General features: G+C 45.4%; 1 protein-coding gene across 2 annotated transcripts in view; it reads right to left on the reverse strand.

Moving 5' to 3' along the window:
* Positions 1-21,440, reverse strand: part of N4BP2 (NEDD4 binding protein 2) — a 1,101,392-nt gene that overhangs the window by 193,844 nt on the left and 886,108 nt on the right. For both annotated transcript variants that reach the window (XM_069202011.1, XM_069202014.1), the window contains exon 14: positions 6,400-6,588. In XM_069202011.1, the coding sequence (XP_069058112.1) occupies positions 6,400-6,588 (189 nt within the window). The remainder of the gene's footprint in view (positions 1-6,399; positions 6,589-21,440) is intronic.

Genomic DNA, 21,440 nt, shown 5'->3' on the forward strand with positions numbered 1-21,440 from the left:
CAGCTGGTCCTCTGATGCCATGCTGCTGGAACAAATCCTATTAACCCTTTTCTGGAGTTGGAACGTGAATTACTACATGAATGTTTCTATATTAATGTTTGAAAACTATCACTTAAAAAATAAAACTTATCAATGCACTGATATAATCTGATTTACTAAGGTGAAACAGTTCTGCATGTAAACGAAATACACTTTTTGAATTTTGATGAGACATTATCATATTTTTACACTTTTGCTGCAAGATGTCTTTAAAAGGGAAGGTGTTCCTGAAGTTAATAGTGCTGGACAACTTAGTTACATCCTTTCATTAACTTCAATTGCTTAGTTAATTTATTTTTAATCCAGTGCTTAGCTGAGTAAACAGCAGCCCAGTGCTGCTGACCAGGGGGCGCATGTAAGTATCAAGATGGCAGAATGCGGCCACAAGCCCCTTCTCTAAGCATCACTAGATTATTCTGTATTAAATATTTTTTAACTGTGGTGAGAATGAGACAGCTCAAACCCTGTCATGGACAGAAAAAGTTGAGTGGGACTCAGCGCATGCAGTACATCTCAAGTTTTATTCAATTTGTATGTCTTATTTTAGAATCACAACTAAATAAACCTGTCTCAAGCAAAAACAAAACTGTTGGTGGCCTTGTAAAGGGCATGTTTTACCACTGAGCATATTGGGTCTGATTTAGATCTTGGCAGATGGGAATACTCCATCACAAACGTGACGGATATCCCATCCTCCATATTACGATCCCATTATATCCTATGGGGATTGTAATATGACAGATGGGATATCCGTCAAGTTTGTGACAGAGTATTCCCTCCACCAAGATCTAAATCAGCCCCATTGTCTTTTCGATAAACACAGGCAAAACGCTGCCATCATCTTGCATAATTACCAGAATTCCGTAACACAACAGTTACGGGAAATGCCCATAATTATACCATTAAACCATGCCATGTCATTGACATTTTATTTGGATAAAAATTATATTGCAGGAGCATGGAAACACTGCGAATGAATAGAATGAAAGTGAATGTTTGCGTTGTGTGCTTTTGCACTACCCTATTTTAGTGATAAAAGTGTCCTAGTGTCCAAAATGGACACAAGGATGTATTTTCCACTTTAAACAAATAGCACAAAATACCCGATACTGCATCATGATTTGGGCAGAAATTACGTGAATTTTGCCTACGGTCACTTTCTTGTCTTCAGAGTTACCTTATTGGCTATTAGACAGTCTTGAGCACTATGACGACTGTCTAACAGACAGCTTGTTTATCCATAAACTTGCTGAATGACAAGGAAGTTGGTTTGTATTAGGAATAGCAGTATCGGAGTGACCCTAAAGTTCACGACAAACAAGGACCCACTTCAACTATCTGCTACATTCACCCTGCTTTGATTTCATTTGTTGTTTTATCGTGTGAATACTTAGCAGAGCCTTCTCTAACATGGTGTGACTGGCTACCTCAGTCTAAAGACTTGCCATGTTAACTTCTGGACATATTGCTAGACTAATTTTACTCAGTAAGTTCTATGATTCTTCATTTTCATTAACGGTGATGTTCTAGTTCATGACTGATGAATAAATATCAGCATTTCTTTGCAGATTTTCTTCCAAGTAACGCCTCCTGTGTGAAGGTGCGTATTTCCTTGGTAGGGTCGAGCGCGCAAGCGTTCTGGCCCCTGATGTAATCCCTCTGTGAGACTGTAACTACGCCCATATCATGCCCATCACTTTTGCTGGTTCATGGGCTTGCTTTTTGAAACTCGCTTGATTTCATTTGGGAAAGGCATGCATACAACAGGCCTTTTCCAGTGTTTAGTCCTTCTTGAGCGCACCGGCCAACTACTGAAAACATACGAGGCTCCATGTTTTCCGCATGGGTTCTGGACTACTTTTTTATTTCCTATGCAGCGCGATCTCACTGGGCAGTAATCAAGCACTTTGCATAACTACCAATTTAAGTCTATTGTTTATCCGAGCACTCCTTGGCGAATTCAAGGTTTTACAAAGCACGATTCAGCTCGTTTTTTTTTTTTAATGTATTTTTAATTTTCCTTCGTCCCCGTCCCTATTGCCACCCCCTCCCTCCCTTGTTTAAAGGTACTAAAGTTCTGCAGAGAGAGGGGCCTTAGGTGTTTAAAAGGCTAACAGCTCTGTTTTTTGGTTTTTTTTACTCGTTGGCGCTGTTGTCAAAAGATGACAACTTGTACGAAATGTGCGAAGCCTATTGCATTGCTTGTTGTTTTTGCGCGCAGGTGAAATAATAAAAGCGATACCACAAAGGGCTCTCTGCCAGCCTGCCTCTGGGAGCGTGGTTAAGTGGCCCCAAGTAAGATAATTAGCAAGCAGTGTGAAAAGAGACTGCACCCTCTGCAAGTGGCAGTATCTATGAAAACGCTGCTCAGCCTTTAATGAGAGTACAGTGTGTTAGTGTACCGGTCTAATTAATCCCATATTTTCACACAGCGTAATTACTGAACCGGGGCTGAGTTATTTGGTTACCGGGGGTGGCGCGTTCGCTGGAGCCCTGTCCTCTCTCGCAATTTATTATGCTACATATACAACCATGCGCCATCGAAACCCACCCGGCAGAGGGTGATCTGTCACCTCAACATTATCAGTAAAATACGCCACCTTCCATACTGGGCTGCCAGGGCTGCAGCAAATTGCTGTTTGTATGAGGGACGATAAAATAAATTAAACCTTAAGTTCAAATGTTGAACTGTCTGCAGGAGGCGTCGCACAAAGGCAAGCGCCTGCGTCGAGCATCCATCCGCACTGCTAAATTTGGGCCCAGTTTTCCTCCTCTGCCTTTCACGGGCTTCCTCTACTTCCGGTGAAAAACGAAAAGCACGGAGACTGTAATGGAAATATCTTCACATTATTTAAGAAATAAACACTCGGCCTGCGAAGTCACCTTTACAGTAAAAAAGCACTCTGTGGCTCTGGGCTGCCAAACACTACACCACGCTCCTCCCTCACCCTTTTCTGTTATTCAGCTGAACATATTTTTACACGTCATTACTCATCCCGTGATACAGATAATACAATTTTATACCAGTAGAGACCTCAACTTCCAATTGGAGCTCGGGAGATACGTGATCTGGAGATTTACCTGGCTAGACATTTTTGTGGAATTTTACATTGAAGCTAAGGGCAAACGTAGACGCCCGTGTCACTTAACAGAATGGCTAAAAATAGGTTTTAGTCTTCCAAATGAAACATTAACATTAATGTGCCAGAGCTTAAAAGTGTTGTTTCATATGTCACCCAAGGATGTTTTCCAGTATTACACAGTAATTTTTCAAGACTCAAGTTGGAGGGGAGTCTAGTAAAGCAAAACATACGGCAAAGAACCTGAAAATAAAGTTAAAAAAAAAAAAACTTTCATTTATATACGCTGTCAGCTCAATGAAGGCTGTGAACGCACTCAGCTCTTGACTACAGTACCTTGAAAATATAATGTGTTCATGGAGTAATAAAGGGCATTTCAGTATACCTATCCTGATGTAACGATGCAGTATTCGACTTGGCAGTCTCGAGCTTGGCCATATGTGCAAATAGAAATCTGAACAGTGTGGCTGCCCCAAAAATGAGAAATGCGACAAACGCAGACTGTTGTCACTCACCGCGCGGGCAGCTAAAGTGAGATCAGGCGACGTTCACCCGGTACTGGAGGTTAAATGTTAACAAACTTCACAGGGACGGCTGAGCTGGTAAGGTGCGTGTCAGCGCGTCTTCTATTTCTTGTCTTCAAAGCTCGGAGCTGCTAAAGCGGCCAGGAAGGACGAGAGAGAGAGTGTGGCAGGATGGGAAGGGAGGGAAGAGGATGCACTCTGTGCAGCCATGTTAAATCAGGCTTTAATGTTTGGTGAATGCGTGCATGTATGAATGGTATGAATGCTGTTAATGGATGTGCGTGCATGTGTGAAAGAATGAGTGTGTGTAATGTTTTAAAATGAATGTTTGGTGCGTGCGTGCATGTTTGAATGGTATGAGTGTTGTTAATGAATGTGCGTGCGTGTCTGTGTGTGCCCCGCACGCCCCCTTCCCTCCTAAAGCTGCCGGCCGCCACTGCGTGGCATGGATTCAGAGGCGCACATCACCATGGCGGGCCCATTAAACTGGTCTGCTACTACATTCAAAAGAAAAAATGCACGAAGTCTACCCCATAGAACTGCAAACAGAATGGAACACTCAAGGAGCGGTATCTGCAGAACGAATACATTTGTACATCAGAGGTGTATAGTCTACGTTCAGGGCAAACCAATGTCATATTTTCAGGGTCTGGACACCCACTTGAAATATAATGAGTCTAAGTGGAACTCCTTTATTGGGAAAATTTGGATTGATCTGACCCTCCCGGCACTGTGTTAGCACAGCCATTCTGAAGGTGATGGCTGTGTATTTTTAATGAGGTCATAGTCAACTTCTGAGTGAACGTCCATTCTTGCAAAGTAACCCCCAACACAGATCAAGGTTCAATAACCAAGTTTCATGAACTGGAAACAAGTATACATGTTAAGGGACAGCATACTAAATGTAAACAGACACAATGGATTTATTCCAAAGTATGACTTTTTAGGGTCGACGCACAAGGGCTCTGACCCATTGTAATCTGTCTGAAGGCTTTTAACCACGCCCACCCTTGCTATTCACTCTCTGTTGTGCTTTTATTTGGTGCATTTTGTGAAATGTCCCCTCTTTGTGTGCTGAGTTCCCTCCCAGGTGATTTCATTAAGTGAACATTTTTGTTGGCCATCACACTACGTCACACTTCTTCCTGATACAGAGTGTGGTGGCCCCTCCTCCGGTTTTGCTTTCCCTTTAGTCCCAGCCGCGATCCTTCCTAGACATTCACGCAGGGAGCCAATAACTCTTGCGCTCACCTTCATGGCGGCTGTGGCGATTTGAATTGACTAGCTTCTGTCAGCTGTTTTACTTTTAATTTTCAATTTATGTGGCAAAAAAATTCCAGTTATGAATTTACAACGCTAATAGCTCTATCTTGAGCAAACGTGAGATCCATTGCATTGCAAATGCTTGTTTTTGATTTGTCAGGCGGGACTGATCCACTGATAGGACCTATGCCTTTCGTCCTTCTGGGGAGCCTGCATGGTACGACTCCACTTTTATGATTGTACTGCTGCTTCTTCAGTGCTATCCTGCACTACCTGTAAATTACTGTTCTTTCTACAGGCCTGTGGGCGCGCTTTTGAAAGAATTGTTGTCCTGAGGATGGTCCGGCACATTCGCCTGCACAAACTAAAAAGCTGAGGCATCATTACGTATTCATTTAAAATAAATGTATATTCATTGTTTTGCTTATATTGCTGCTTATTGTTCTAAATAAACATTTCAGTAAAGGAACACCACCAAAGCACTCTCTGTTCGCACCTTGTTTAGCACGAACACCAAATGTATCTTTATTCCGTCATTGGAGCTTTCTGTTCAGCTAGGACTGCATTTGTGTGCCTTGAAGACACGGCGCTACTACATTTATTAATTACACTTTCACGTGCGCCAAAAAACCCAAATAATTACCACCTGCGAACCAGAGAGCTGGCAATAATATTGTGACAAGGAAGCCAACACACGCAGTGGGCAAAAACCACAATTAACAGGGGCGCAGCTTAGCTTGGTCAGTATGATTGGGGTGTGCTAGTTTCGGATTTCCCGACAATTGCACCGGCACATGATGGTAAAATAGATTATGGACAGGCAGGGCGCCAGAGAGGGGCTTAAGAGGCAGTGGAAAGGGAGAGGAATGCGGATTGGTAGGTGTACTAAGCGAAAGAAAGGTCATTATTTTGAGAAATTACCAACGTTTTTGAAGTCTTTCCAAACAGAGATAAGGTGACAGTGTGTGTCCGTTTAAAAAAATCCTGGTGAAATCCCACAGGCAACTCATTATACCCGAATGAAAGCACCTCGCCCAACTATTTATAACAAAATACATTTATTGGGGAGTATAACACCCCCCTCCCCTAAACTACGCCCCTGCCAGTAAACTAAGCATTTGGACAGCGATGAACACTGCAGGCGGGACACTGCAGAAAAGCTCATTACGGTCTCCATTCTCTGGTGCAGTCATAGAACAGGTGGGATTGCTGTGGTTAGAACCGTTACCTCACCAGGTGGTGAAAAAGCGACAAAGTGGCTTCTCCATAGACCTATCGGCGCAGCAGGACGTTGGGTGCCATTTTGTTAGACCACTGTAAAAATCTGGTCTGTGGTGCTCTGATCATTGGTGAAAAAGAAGCAGCACAGGCAAGAGGATACAAAACTTTTTTGTAATACTGCAACAGTGCATTTTCGAATTTAACAAAAGGAAACCAATCTGTTCCGTCACAAACATTCTAAAAAGACTAGCGAGAAATTCTTGCATGCTTACCTGTTGTGCATAAAATGTTGCAACCTCTTTCATTCCTCTCCTGTAGGCCTCGGCTGCCTTGCGGAAACACTCTTGTTGCTTGCTGCGGTGAAGGAAGGCTTCGGTCCTGAAGTCAGCATACTCTGGATCCGCAATGTCCTGAAAGGATTTCCCACAAAGACTTTCCTCCTCTGCCTTCGACTTCGTCCTCTATAGTGGGAGAAATCGGAAATGAGACCCCTCTTTATCTGGAAATATATCCACCACAACACTTCCAGATGCTATAGAGGCACTTTCCTTTTAGTTCTTGCGTGTTTAGTTATTATTTCTATCATTTGCAGAGCTACAGATATACCAAAACCTAGCAATCCTTTTAGCTCTGTATCCGTTCATTGATGCAATGGTTGACTATGAAGGCAAGCAACTTCCAACAGTAAAGGTAACATATTCCAGAGGCTGGGCCCAGCCTACAGACACTATGCAATCTCATGTCAGTGCGCAACAAGGTGTGCGAGCCCACTCTACGCACAGCACAAATGTAAGTGCCACCACTGAACTTCCTCTAGTGTTCAGCACAGGGCACTCACATGCATTTAATTCACCATTATCCTACACGGTCCAACAACAAAACAAATACAATTCCTTATTAAATTACCGTTCACTAAATAAGCACCAATGAGAAAGTTCTGTCCTCTTGGCTAATCATTCGTGAGACTTACTGCTTACTGACTGCTTAATGACTCCATCAAATACAGATCCAATACCCACATTAAAGTTCTAGAAATACTGTCACTGTCCAACTATCCAAATGTCTTGAAGATTATAAGATTCTTGCTCAATGGCAGCTGAGCTTAATTCCAGGCCGCAGAAATTAATCTGCATTATTATTGTCCATGGAAGAAATGTGCATAATCCAGGATGAAGGTGATACAGCAACCCTGACCATATTGGTTTAGTTAGCTAGAGCGTCTTAATCTCCTGATTAGCAGAAATAGACACAGTCCTCATATGGTTCAATCATTGGCACCCAGATGCTATGATTGGGAATTTTCTGTTTCGACAATACTTCCATCAACTGGGGCGTCCCACAGGGTTCATAATTCTCGCTACTGCTTTATAACATCTATTTGCGTCTGCTCTCACGATTAATTATGGGCTCCAGGCAATATCATAAACAGATGACACTCAGCTTATTATAAGACTAGAGTGCTGAACCCTCACACCCTTAAATTTAAGGGCTGGATTAGTGACCCCTCAGAAATGGATGAATATTCTTTTTGAATAAAACATAAACCTTGGTGTTAGGAAATAATCGACCGCATTGACCCAGTATTCTCTGGCCCCAGAATTAGAGATTCCTCTATCTTCTAGTAAGAAAGCTACAATCCTGGATGTTACATTTAACTCTGACTTATCCTTAACAACACATTTCATTTGGATCTCCTCTTCCCGTTTTGGGATAGTGGGAACACTTAGAAAAATGCTTCCATTCATACCTGTGATCAAGTACTCAATTGTGATCTCTGCTATAACAATATCACAAATTGACTATTTTTGGGTCTTCTGGGATATTCATTGCCTCACCTTCAGTTCATACATCCATTTGGTACACTAACAGTGGAACACAGAAGTCTACCGCTCGTTTCACTGGCTACCAGTTGCACAATATATACCTTTTAAGTACTCACAGAATGTTCTATGGTTCGAAAAATCTGTTTAAAAAATCTGCTGACTACCTACATTTCATCTCGCGCCCAACAATCCGGGAGTAAAATAAAAATGCAGATGGGTGCTTAATCTTTGCACCATCTTGCCTTTAAGCTCTGCATTACACTTCCCACAAACCTCATATCTCTTCAAAATCATTTCATTTTAAGGCTACCCTGGAGACCCATTTTTCCTGTTAAACCCTCAGTTTGTGCATTTTAACTAAATAAATAATAAAAATAATTTCTCGAGTGTAAGTAGATTTATTTACGTCTCACCAGGAAGATAGGTTTCTTTTCAATGAGGTAAAGGGCAAAAGGATGCTTTTGAGCTCTTCAAAAAGGCTTTGAAAACCGCTCACATTTTAAGACCCCATGGCCCAATCCTTTCTTTCACTGTGCAGACAGATACTTCTGCTAGTGTAATCAGAGCCAGTTTTTCAAAGTGTAGTGTCCATAGTCATGCCTTGTATCAACAACATTTTAACATCAACGATCATAAACTTCTGCCTTTTAAATACTCCTCATTACTGCCATTATCTAGAAAATAGTTTCATGAAGTAGTAGTAGGGACTAACCACAGGGATACTGGTTTCCTTCCATCAATGAAATGTGAACATCTTAGGTATTCTTGTTGGATGCTCTTCTCCAGATTTCATGTCTAGACACCGAGGGTCTGATTCATAAACTGGGCTTTGTAGAAAGTTTTGTAGTACTACAGAGCTTACTATAAAGTGCTATTCACAAACTGCACTTTTGTACAAACACACTTTTGTGGAAGTTTACTACTTTTCCGCATTCACAAACTGCAGGTTTGTAGCAGCTTATGCTTCTGTAGTAAATCCTACCTCCATTATTTTCTATTGGCGAGTGTTGCAGTGCTGGTGGTTGGCCATGTGTGCTGCTGGATTTAGTTCAATAGTGTAAATTACTACAAACATGCAATTTTAGAATACCGAAAAGTAGCAAATTTACTAAAAAGTGCAAGTTGCCTATTTACTGTTCAGATTTGGGCTGCATTGTTGAAATGTTTCGGTACAGAATAGAATACATCAAGTAGCCACTAAACAGATGGGCAAAAAACGAGGATAACTCAAGCAACTGAATAATGTGATGCTCTTTACCCAGCATTCCAAACAATGGATTAGACGGATATCAGTAGCAGAACTGATGTATAACGCATATCACTCCAGCATTCAACCTTTTACTGTAAATATGGCTTCCACCTCTGTATTTCACTCCTCCCGGCAACAGTGGTGAACCATTTGTGACTCTATTGTACAGTCACTCTGTAGCAGATACAAGTGAGTAGTATCACATCTCCCCACACAAGGTCTGCAGACAAATGTCTTAAGAAGCTTGGGATTAGTCAGCAGAACTATAAAAGCTGACTAAGTAAACATGCTGCATTCCCTTACTTATTACGTAGCAAAGTGAATTCAGTTTTACGAATTCTTAGTATGATCAAATTCCTTTTACAATACATCACTCTTCACAAGCATGCTCACACAAGAACACATTTCCATCAACATCTCAGACTGATGGGTTTGATCTAATTACGTGAGTTTGTTTACCAGGCCTTTCCCTCGCACCTATTTTGCTTTCTTCGCGTTAGTGGAATTACCTGATTTTTGTGCTGCTTCTTGGTCTTGTGTTTTCCCTGTACCTTGGAACAGCTTTCGTATGTACATCAAGCGGTCTTAAGGTTTTCATCCTCCGAGTCAGCAGTCTCCAAGACTCTGAGAGGTGAGTGTATTTTGTTGTCAATGTAATGCTAATGTGTTATAATTAGGGCATTTTGCTAATGCCTTATTAGATATCATTTCAGAAGCCTGAGTGTTCCCTGACAACTGAACTGTGTATTTAACTTGCTACATTCCCATCACTTTATTCTGTGTTTTTCCAGACTCTTCCCACAAAGGTTTCACTATTCACATAGAGAACTGTGGGTTGTAAGCTACAGGGGGCAGGTGGTCACTCTTCATTAATCGTCGTTCCCTGCACCCACAACACCAGTATCATGCATCCTGTTAAGCATGACAGAGAAGACCCAGCAAGAGTACCTGAAGGGCCAGATGTCACATGAATTGAAAACCACTCCCTGAGAATGTCAGTCCCCTTGTGCCTAGCTGCCATGGAATTGCAGATTATTCACATTTTCGTGATAGGCTTCCCCTAAATGCTTTGGGCCAGCTGTGAATCTGACTGAACGGTTGGCGGCTGACCAACTGCAGCTGTCCAGGAAAAGGTAGCCTAGGTTTCTTGGGTAGAGCCTTCTCCAAGGCCGAGATCTTTCCTGTGCATGGATGGATAATGATCCTCCTCTGCTAAACGTCCAGCTGCTGCTGCAGCCTCTTGAATATAGGGTGTTCCTCGATGTTGCTAGCAGAGTGTTTCAGAGCCGATGATGGTTTTGGTGCTGACGGCGGTTGCTTCGGTGCCGGTGATGATTTTAGCTTTAATGGTGGAACCAACCTTGATGGTTTGGCACTGGCATACAACCTTGGACTTGGGACCAGCGATCAGTGGCCATGGCGCACCAGAGGGTTGCGTAAGCTTCGGCACAAGGCTTGAGGCCTGACCCTCGGAGGGGTGGTGCTCGGCTCTGGTGTGCAATGGTTCCAGAGGTTTTATAGAGGTTGTGGCGCCAACAGTACTCACGCGAGGCATGGTTTCACAACCACAGTTGGCCAAGGAGGATGCCTCCTCTTCTTCTTCCAAGAGCTCCTCCTTGCCTGACTCTGAAACATCAGAGTTGATGAACAGAGGACTAGGCTGGTGTGCCGGAAGGTCAGGCGACTCTTCGAATGCTTCTTCCTCATCTGCAGTGCCGTGGGGATCAGTCCAAGATGTCCTGCAGCTCTGAAGTGGATTGTGCTATCCTGCTGTGGGCCCATCAGTCTCGGCAGTTTCCTGTGAAACACCAAATAGTTGCAGCAACTCTCATCATGATCTGGCGAGAGTCAAAAATTGCAGGCGGCGTGGAGATTGGCTCAGAGGTATTTGGAGTGAGAATGGGGGCATCTCTTGAAAGGCTTCTGTTCCATTATGGGTGCATCTTCATTCTCAAAAGGGAAACTCAGAGTAGGCTGTGGCCTGATCTCCCAACGTCACTGGACCAAAGGAATGGAATCAGCACTGGTAGCAGAGAGCACGTCAAATAAGTCTTCTCGCAATGGGGTTGAATGCAACAGACTGAGTGCATTAACTCAAAAGCTCCAACTACTAATGTAGGTACTTTTCTGTAAAAAGAGCGAGATAATTAGGCAACCACGTGTAGTCAGTGTTGTGCAACCCTGTTGGCAATTCTAAATAAGTACTTCTAGCACGTCCACAATTCAATGAGATTAATTAAATAAAGATTGTACTTCATGGAATATTGATCACTGGTGGAAGTTATAAAAAATAAAGCAGTGGGTAGGCAGTGTTTTTGGCCCATTACACATCCCCCTTAATTGAACTAAACTAAATAACAAAAGTGTGCAGTTCCATTGAAAAAGTGTTCCAAAACTGACAGTGGGGGTCTGAACCCAACAGATTATCAAACAGCAGCTCCTTCTAGCTGCACAAGCTCTCACTCACCAATGGTGGCATCCTTCATCATAGGCCTGTGCTCTTCTTTGGGCTGGCCCTGCAATGCCCAACAGGCCCCATATAGTGGCACTTTGTCAGTGATCTTTTTTATTGCGTGGTGGTTAAAATGTATGGCCAATAATCCCTTCAAGGAATGGTTCAAGAAGAGTTTTAGGAAATACGTAAACCGGTCTTAAAAACGAGAATTAAAGTTAACGAAAGGACCCTTATGTATATATATTTTATTTGTGGGGCCTCTGTTAACGTGATAAAAATAATCAATGGATCTTGGGAGGGTACTGTGATTCCCAGATCCCTTCACTTGTTCAACATATTTCATGCCTAATTTGTCCTAAGATGGATCAGCGGCATTTCTTCAGAACCAATCAATAACCTAATCTACTTTGGTAAGGAAAACTATACAAGTATTGCAAGGAAATGCCTCTTTTTGTATGGTCAACCCATTTGTTTCGACTGATGCTGCTGGTTTTTCAACTCTTAGAGTACACTGAAGCCTGCTAATCAGACCTCAGTGCCTGTGCCTTGTCCCTAAACTGCATGTCGAATTGGCTGTACAGAACTGGAAATGGCTAACTTACCTGAAAGTCCCTAGTAAATAGTACCCTGGTACCCAGGACATGTAAGTTAGAGGGGCACCCCAGGTCTGCAGCACTGACTGTGCCAGAATGTAGGTCCCCCAAGTAAAACGAGCCCTCCAGTTCGCCACTGTAGACTGGTACAGCAGTCCTGCACTGCTAGCTCGACTTTGCCACTGAAGGCAATGGCAAAACCACAGCTTATCCTGTGCATGTTTTTAAGTCACCCCTCTGGCAGGCCTACTGAGCCCTAATGGCAAGGTGCCTCATAAAACATGGGCAGGACATGTACTTTACATGTCCTGACAGCAAAACACGAGAAACTTCTGTTTTACTGTAGAAAGAATTGGTCACACACTTGGAGAGTACAGGATTACACAATGAGCCAACCAAAGTAGGCCCTTCAAGGTGGCCCTCCAAGGTAGCAAATAACTTGTTACATTCCTTGTATCCCAAGTAAAAATTAATGTAACGTGTTGCAGTGTGCAGCTTTAGCAAAGCTGCCACTTTGTTGCCTTTAAAACACCTGTGCTTTCCTGGGCACACATGGGTCCTGCTGCACGACACAGCTTTCTGCTCTTCTAGAAAGACGTGGCAATGACTCCCAGGAAGGAGAACAATGAGGAATTACAGGGAAGAGAGGGGTCACCTCCCTACTGCAGGAAGCCATTTAGGTGTTGGCCCAAAAAGGCAGGCTTGAAAGGTGAAGACAACTTTAAAGAGAAGATGTGGGACACCGGGGAGAAGGCTGCCCCATTGTTAAGGCTGGCACAGGAAGCATAGAGGGAAAATAAGTTACCAAACGGGTTTCCCCATGGGCATGCAGGAAGCCACAACCCGCAAGTGGACTGGGGAGGCCTGAACACCAAGTGAGGGGTCTCGCCATCTTTGGAGTTGGCATGATGGTGCATCCTGGGATAGCGAGATGCCACACTCCACAGGAAATGGTCAGTAGGTGAGAGGGAACCTGGTAGCCCATTGGCTACCAACTGCATTTTGCAGTGAAGGCATTTTCCACGCAGAAGAGGGGAACCCCTGGGACCCAGACATCAGATCTCGACTGATTCGGAAGAAAGGCTGAAGAAGGACTGCCCTGCTACACTGAGGGACCAGCAAACAGAGGCTGCACTGGTGAGAACTGCACTTGTTGCAGCTGGTGGTTAGCAAAGCCAAGGACTGTGGCTGATGTACCCTGCTCAAGGCAAAGTCATCTCCAGAGCCCAGTCAAGCTAAGAGAACTCCAAGGGCCAGCTGACTTGCCTCCTGTTCACAACTCACGGACACAACAGCTCAAGACACCTGCTCAGGCAAGTTGGTAGGCCAAAGTCTTCAAGCCGCTACCACCATCGCTGAGCAATGCCAAGGGCCAAGACACGAAACACAAGGTTGCACCCAAGTTTGCAGAGCCTGGAAGTATTGTCAGGGAGTTCCTGGGACCCTCCGAAGATTAGTTATTGACTCTGGAAGGACTGGCCTGTGACCGTAATAACGGGCAACTGGTAGTCCAGTGGCAACTGGACTTTGGCCGAACTATAATGGACTTCATTGGACGTCAACCCTGCGACCAGGACCCACTCACCATCTTGGGGACCAAAGAATCCTTGCAGAAAGACCGTCCTCAATTACATCGCCTCCACAGCATCCTTCATCAGGACCTCTCCATAGAAATCCATTGCAAGGCGAGTGAAGTCCCTTGAGCTCCTGAAGGACTGCTTCTTCTGTGTAGGTAACAGTTCATGAGGACCTTGCTGGTAACCCTGACTAGCTCCCTGCAGAGCTGGTCACCCCACGTACTTTGAACAAACCGCATGGACACTTACCTAGGTTTTCCTTCAAAAAGTTAATGTGTCCAATTCGTTGACTTTGCCAAGGCTTGTTCGAGGTTGAATGAAATTGCAATGATTTAGTTTTGCTTGTAAAATCTATACCTCCAGAACCCTCTAATGGATCCTTTACATTCTAGTGTCAAAATTCTTATAAAAATGCAACCTATTTTTATAAATTGGTGTCGGATTTCTTGAGGTTGGTGACAATTTCTTTTTCAATTGTTTTGGTGTGGCTTAAATCACTTGTTCCTCTGTGTAAGCCTTGCTGCTTAATGCCACAGCAACCCAGGATTGAGCTGATGGTTTGACTGGCAAAACCCAAGGGTCCTAAAGGGGTTGGTATGTGTATTACATGGTGAAGTTGCAATACCATACCATACAATACACCCACATTTCTCACAGGTATTAAGGTGACTACCACTCATACTACATTATGTATGACATGGTCAGTGTACCTGAACTTCCCCCCTTACACTGGATGTGTTCCTTCTCTATGCAATGATGACCCTAATCCTAAGGCAGAAGGTCCCCTTGACAGTGGCAGGACCCTAGACTACCATTTGCCTACCCATCCATCGCCACCCCAAATGTGAGCTGAGCCCTGTTGCTTCCAGTACTTCTTGAGGACCTGTGGAATCAGTGACAGAGACGGAAACGCATAAAATAGGCCAGAGTCCCACAGAAGGTAGAATGCATGTCCAGAGGAACTCCAGGTCGTGAAAGGCTGGACATGTAGTGTAGTTGGCAGTAAGGGGGGACATGTTCCTCTGCACTGAAATAGATGGCATTCTTGATTGGCAAGGTGACATGGATGACTTTGTCCAACCTGATATTCAGTGAGCCAGCCAGGTGACAGACTGATATGGATGTCCCTTGTATGCCCAGCTCTGTCACAGCTTTTAAGTCTCTATAGCGAGGGCATAAAACCCCATTCCACCCTGCATTTTGCAGTCCCACATGGCAGGCGTGCTGTCAATTAGAACCTGGACTGATCTGCCCTTGAAAGAAGGCAGAAAAGCCTTGGGGGGCAGGTATATGGCACACAGTTCTAAAGGTTCAAATGATGACACTGCTCCACCAGAGACCAGTGGCTCTGAATTCCACATCGCACCAGTGTCCTTGGCAGCCTCTTTCATTACCATGAGCTCCGAATCTGATAAAAATGGTGCATCACATGGCATGCTTGCATCTATCATCCACCACTGACAGGCTTACGCCGCCACTTCCAGAATACAGATGTTGTCTAAGAGGCATCCCCAGTGTTGGTCCCACTTAAGGCAAAGTATCCACTGTAGAGCCAATATGTGCCAATGGACATGAGGAACAGGCAGTATGCACAAGGTAATATGACCAAGAAGCCTCACAACCATCAGTGCCACAAACAAGGCACAAGCCCAAACTATTGGGATCATAGCCTGAATGCCCTGGACTCACTTAAGAGGCAGAAGGTCCTTTAAAGCCACTGTGTCAAGGATGGCCCTTATGAAGGAACTCCTCTGCACAGGATGAAGATGGGATTTTTGGTACATTGATGGAAAACCCAACGGTAGACAGCAATGAAGCTGTTGTTTCCAAGTGGTCTGAGATTGAGTGAGGCCCACCTTAAGCAGAAAGTCACTAAGGTACGACAATACATATATCCATCCTGACCTGCAAAGATGACCTAAAGTCACTGACATCTCTTTAATGAGCACATAGAAGTCTAAGGTAAAGCCAAAGGGACGGACAATGAACTGGACGCACTCCCACCCTATGTCACCTGGGAGCCCCTGTTGGAACTGCAGGATCAGTATTTGAAAAAACATGTCCTGCAAGTCCAAGGGCACCATTTAGCCTCTAGGATCCAAGGGCACTAGTCCTGAGCTGTCTTGAACGTGTACTGCTGAGGAAGACGTTCAGTGGCTTGGTATGCAATGATAGCCTCAAACCCCTGTTGTCCTCTACATCAGTGGTTCCCAACCTGTGGTCCAGGGACCCCTGGGGGTCCGCGAAGCATTCTTAGGGGGTCCGCGAGAGCCTAGAAAATTAAAAAATATTAACACATATTGACAGATTAGGTCCCCAGCTTCCAGTAATGACTCAGGCGGGGGTCCCCGGATTCCCATGATGATCCAATGTGGGTCCCTGGGTTCCATTAATGTTAAAGTGGGGGTCCACAGAAATCAAAAGGTTGGGAACCACTGCTCTACATCCAATAAATACCAAAAGAAGCATACCTCCTCAGGCACCAATCTGACCACACCCAAGTCAAGTAGCATCTAAACTTCACTGGCTAGGAAGGTTTCATGTTCCATCAATGTCTAACAACAAATCTGTGGAACATGTGAAGGGAAGGACAAAAAGGGAAAGGCGCAGTCAAAATGCACACCTTGAAAGGCGGACTGTTTCAAAGTAACCGCACAAAATAGGATTCTGTTCTCTAGCTGTTCCATCAGACATACTGAGGGAGAACTAAAGCAGTTTGGCAGTGGCTGCTGCTCGTGAAGAAGAGGATGAGGACTGCTGCATTAGCTAGTGGACCTGGGCTCTACCACTGCCTACATCTCTGAAGCCACAAAAAGGATGAACAGGCTGCTAGACAGACCATGAGGTCTGCCTCTCTCAGTAGGGAATGCTCTTTAAGCACCCACAAAATTTCCAATACCATTGGACAAACTCGAAAGCTGAGAAAAGTAATTGCAGTGAGCAGGCCGGAGTCTGGCTATCCTTAAAGCTGTCAAGAACTACACCTGGCTTTGGTCTGAAGAGCCTGACTCTGTCAAAAGATATATTCATCAGTGACACCAGGATACCTCCAGAGATCCAATAGCATACATTACAGAACATCATCAAACTAAGATGCTAGATCCCATAGTACGTCTAACGCAGTGTTTAGTGTTCAGACAGGCTCATCGGAATGTACTTAGCCACACCTTGGCCATGATGTACTCTTTGAGCAACTGGAGCCCAAAAGTCCCTAGCGAGAGCAGGCACAAATTTGCTAACAATGCCAATTGTCCGCCACCTGATTGTTTTGGGAATCTGTTCAAGGCCTTGAAATGCTTCATAGTGAGAAAAGAAAACCTCTTCCAACCTACTGGTGCTGAGGCAAAGGAACAGTAGGGAAATCCTCTAAAGTTACAAATTGTGCTTTAGCTATTTTATAGTGTCACATAGGCTGAGATCAGGCTGATAGCATCAAAATTAGGGCGAAGTCCAGGCTTGCTGCCTTTTAAAGCAAAGGACAAGCACAGAGCTCAGCATTTCTGGCAGGACTGTGGCAGAGGTGTCGAGTCATGGACTGGCACTGTCTACAGAGTCAGGCTGAGGCCAATCGAGGTCAGATGGCATGGGGAAGGGCTTATGGCAGAAACCCAACTGGAGGCCCCTGAAAGGTCCATTGGACTCAAAGGGGCACCAAAGGGACCCAGAACCCTCTAAACAACTACATCATTGCTGCCTTAAAGGTCTCAATCTGCTGAGGAGTCGTTGATGGCCAGGCAAATTGAGGCACACCGGCCCCCAGTCTCAGAATCGGGCACAAATCAGACTATGCTGCCGGAGTCTGAGGTTTCAAGTGATAAGCACACTAATTCTCCCTGGATTGGGTATGCCATTATAGGGTCGAGCCACACCCAGGCTTCTTCTTTTTTTTTTTTTTTTTTAAATATGTTTATTGCAATTTTGCATAATCAACAAATCTACGTGCTGCATACAGTAACAACACTCTGAAATGGAGGAAGGAAGTCCGTTACGTTTTGACCACAGTTGTTCATGCCATCACCCAATACAACACACAGGGATTTCACGCTCTCCCCACAAAGATTCCACCAACACAGAGGGCAAGCATGCCCAGCTGGGCTAACAATGAGCACTTGCCTGTGACAATTGAGGAGAAAATCGTATTGTCAGAGTAAAGGCCACTGCAACAAACAAATTCAATTTTCAATATGCACAATACAAAAGGAGAGAAACAAAACACAAACCCCCCAAATCACATTCTTATGTCAGAAAGTCTTTTTGGTCAGTGACACTGGTGGTGTCCCTCAGGCCATGGCCAGTACCCATGTCTACCGGGCACTATGTCTCTTCCAAGCGGCTGGGCAAGCTAAGTGTCATCCCTGCGCTTCCTAGCATCACGTAGAGAATGACAGCACTCTCATGGAAAGCGGTCATCTGTGTTCTTCTCCAATTTCTCCAGGTAGGTCTCTCAGCATTCTAGTGGACCCACCCCTACTCTTAGATAGTTCAGCCAGCGCCCATTTGCGCATTTCGGTCAGCCATCATTGCAGAAGGGATTTCCTAGTCACAGTGATGCAGCGCTTAGCCAAAATCAAAGCTAGGTTTAGAAATCTCATTAGACCCTTTGTCCAGTGGGAACAGGCATCCCATTGCCACTGACACCATCTGCGTGACCTGCAACCAGAAGAGGGTATCACCACACACAACCACACCATGTGTCAGAAGTCTGCCTCCTCTGTTCTGCACCTGGGGCACTTACTATTTGCTCCTGGGAACATCTTCCCAATCCTCTGTGTGGTTACTTTTGCGTGGACACTTTTGCGTGGACTTGATATTGCCACTGAATGAGGTGGAACCAAGCATAGCAAGTCATCTGCCTAACCGAATGGATCCACCGGTTCCATATCTTGTCTGGGATGCCTGTACTAGGGCAGTCCTCCACTACTCTCAAAGTTTCTCGTTCCCCCCAGTGGTGTGCCACCATATTTTGGAGTATAGGTGGGTGATGGCCTTAGTGGAGTTGCCTCCAGTTAAAACCCCTGACCTGGGCTGGTTATGCTTGCACTGAGACTTGTCATTCAACTTTGTCTTAGACTTACATAAGGAAGACAACGGGGAACGAGCGTGAAACCTCGGATGTGAGGGGCAACGCTTTTTATACACAGCAGCGCAGAGCATGACTTCCCACTTTCTCATGGCGTTCGTTTGTATCAGAAAGAATTTGTCTCAGGCCTTGAGACATACTAGAAGCCAAGACATCAAAGACAGACATCATGCAGGTCCCCGAATGACATGTGTAGCACAGGTGTGGAATGACTCAAAATCGATAGTTTTAAGGACTGAGATTTTGCATGCTTTGCATCCTTCCGGTGTGCTGAAGCCATTGCAAAAAAATTGTCCAGCTGCAGTCTAGCACTTCGGGTTCTCAAAAGGTGAGGCATCTGAGAAGAAAAATCCATTAGAAACAGTAGAGTACAGGGGCATGGTCACGGCGCACAGCAAGACGGGCGCTCCTTAGAGGGCTCTGCTGGCCGTGCAAAATCCGACATAATCTGCCTATATCAGGGTCCCCAGCGATGAGGCAATCATTTAAATAATGCAGAGGTGGTGAGCATCAACAACTAGAGGCAAACGCCGCCCGGATTGCGGCCACAGAGAGGGAGCGACCGTCCGGACGTGGGCCTGGCCCGACACGGCATTGGAGGGGAGAGGCCGGAGTAATCCATTGAGCCCTGCGTGCCTCGTTGGAGGTCGGTGGGACGGAGACGCGGTGCAGCCCATGTGGTGTTGCCGGGCCAGGTGCCGGCAGAGGAAACTGTGCTGTGGCACAGCCTGAGTGCCGAGGGGGAGCAGTGTCAGCGCGGGATGCAAAGAAGGCACGGGCGAGCACCCAGTAAGTGGTGAACCGGGTGTGGGAATCCCCAAGCGGCGCTCTCCCATAGGCAGTGGGGTGAAGACACAGCGGGCTGCTGGAAGAGCAATGCCAGGTGGCAGTTGTGCTGCGGTGGGAGGGGAGTCCAGGCCTCCCTCACTGGGATCTTTGGGCCTGCTCGTGGCCCCCGCTGCAATTGGGTGGCAGGGTGTGGCGGGCCCCCTCAAGCGACCCCAGGCGAGGAGGCGACAAAGCGCTTCAGCTCGACATCTTCGTTGAATCTTTGCCCCCGATCTGTGAACCTTTCAGAAGGCCAGAGCACCCTTTGACACTTCAAAATCAGGAAAACAGAGATTAAGTAGGCCAAAGTATAATTTGAGGGGAAAAAGCGCATACGCTACAACGAAGGTGTAAGATCGGGCAAGGTCCGATCCCACTCCAGATGAAGACCCCACTGAGCTCGATCTCAAAGTCATGCTACTGGAGGTGAAAAACAGTCTTAAAACAATCAATGGCAAACTGGACCTCCTTGCAGCCAGTCTTGACCAAGTCAAACAACATGTGGACTCGCATGAGAGCAGGCTTGACAACCTGGAAACTCGGATCTCCGATATAGATGACCAGCAAACTGACTCTAAGGAAGACCTCTTAAAAATGGATAAACTCTTGAACATAATCAAAGCCAAAAACAAAGACCTGTAAGCGAGGCCCTGTTGCAGTAGCCTTCGCATTACGGGCATACCATAATCCACGACTATATCTACAATGGAAGACTATGTTGAGGATATGTTGCGTAGCCTATTAGGAGAACATCTACCCTCAGTTTTCATAGTAGAACGTGCCCACAGATCGCTTGGTCCCCGCCCTCCCCCGGATGTGCCCGCCAGACCTATTATAGCCAAACTCCTCAATTACAGAGAAAAATGCCCGCTGCAGTACCATGGCAATGCTATCTCCTTATGTCTGGACTTTACGATAGCCATGCAAGTCGTGCGGCTTGAATTTATTCCTGCAGAGAAGCTCCTGCAGAAATCAGAAATCCTATACACAGTGCTGTATCCCACTAAGCTCCGTATCACAACCAATGGGAAAGCACGTGCCTTCATGGATGCCAAGCTAGCCTTGAAATTTGCCAAACGTGTCACCAAAAAACGAGGCCCGCCGGGGGATGCCACAGGAAATACTGACCTACGCGACAATGATTAAGCAACTCCAGCAAACCGGTCCTAGGATGCTTGTTTCTGGTCCAGGGAGGACCTGGCCTGGCAGTTCGGCTGGACTGTTCCCATGAGGAACAGGGTCAAGACTGATTTCCATATGGCTGGGTCCAAACTGGGGTGGCATTGTGAGCAAAAGAACAATGGATTAAACCAGAACTGTGACTGGGGGTGAATGCTTGCAATGTTCAGCACTCCGTCCATCATCCTTTTGTGTTGCTAAAGTTGCCCCAAGTGGGAAGGGTATGCCCAGACGTGGGTCCCGTGATTCAAGCTAGCCTGGCTGATGAAGGGTGATATCCTGAAACCGGTCGAGGATGCTTGTTTCCGGTCCAGGGAGGATCTGGCCGGCAGTTCGGAGTGGACTGTTCTCATGAGGAACAGGGTCAAGACTGATTTCCATATGGCTGGGTCCAAACTGGGGTGGCATGGTTAGCAAAAGAACGATAGATTAAACCAGATCTGTGACTGGGGGTGAATGTTTGCAATGTTCAGCACTCCGTCCATCATCCTTTTGTGTTGCTAAAGTTGCCCCAAGTGGGAAGGGTATC

The sequence above is a fragment of the Pleurodeles waltl genome, chromosome 1_2, assembly GCF_031143425.1.
Source record: "Pleurodeles waltl isolate 20211129_DDA chromosome 1_2, aPleWal1.hap1.20221129, whole genome shotgun sequence".
Taxonomy (NCBI): Eukaryota; Metazoa; Chordata; class Amphibia; order Caudata; family Salamandridae; genus Pleurodeles; species Pleurodeles waltl.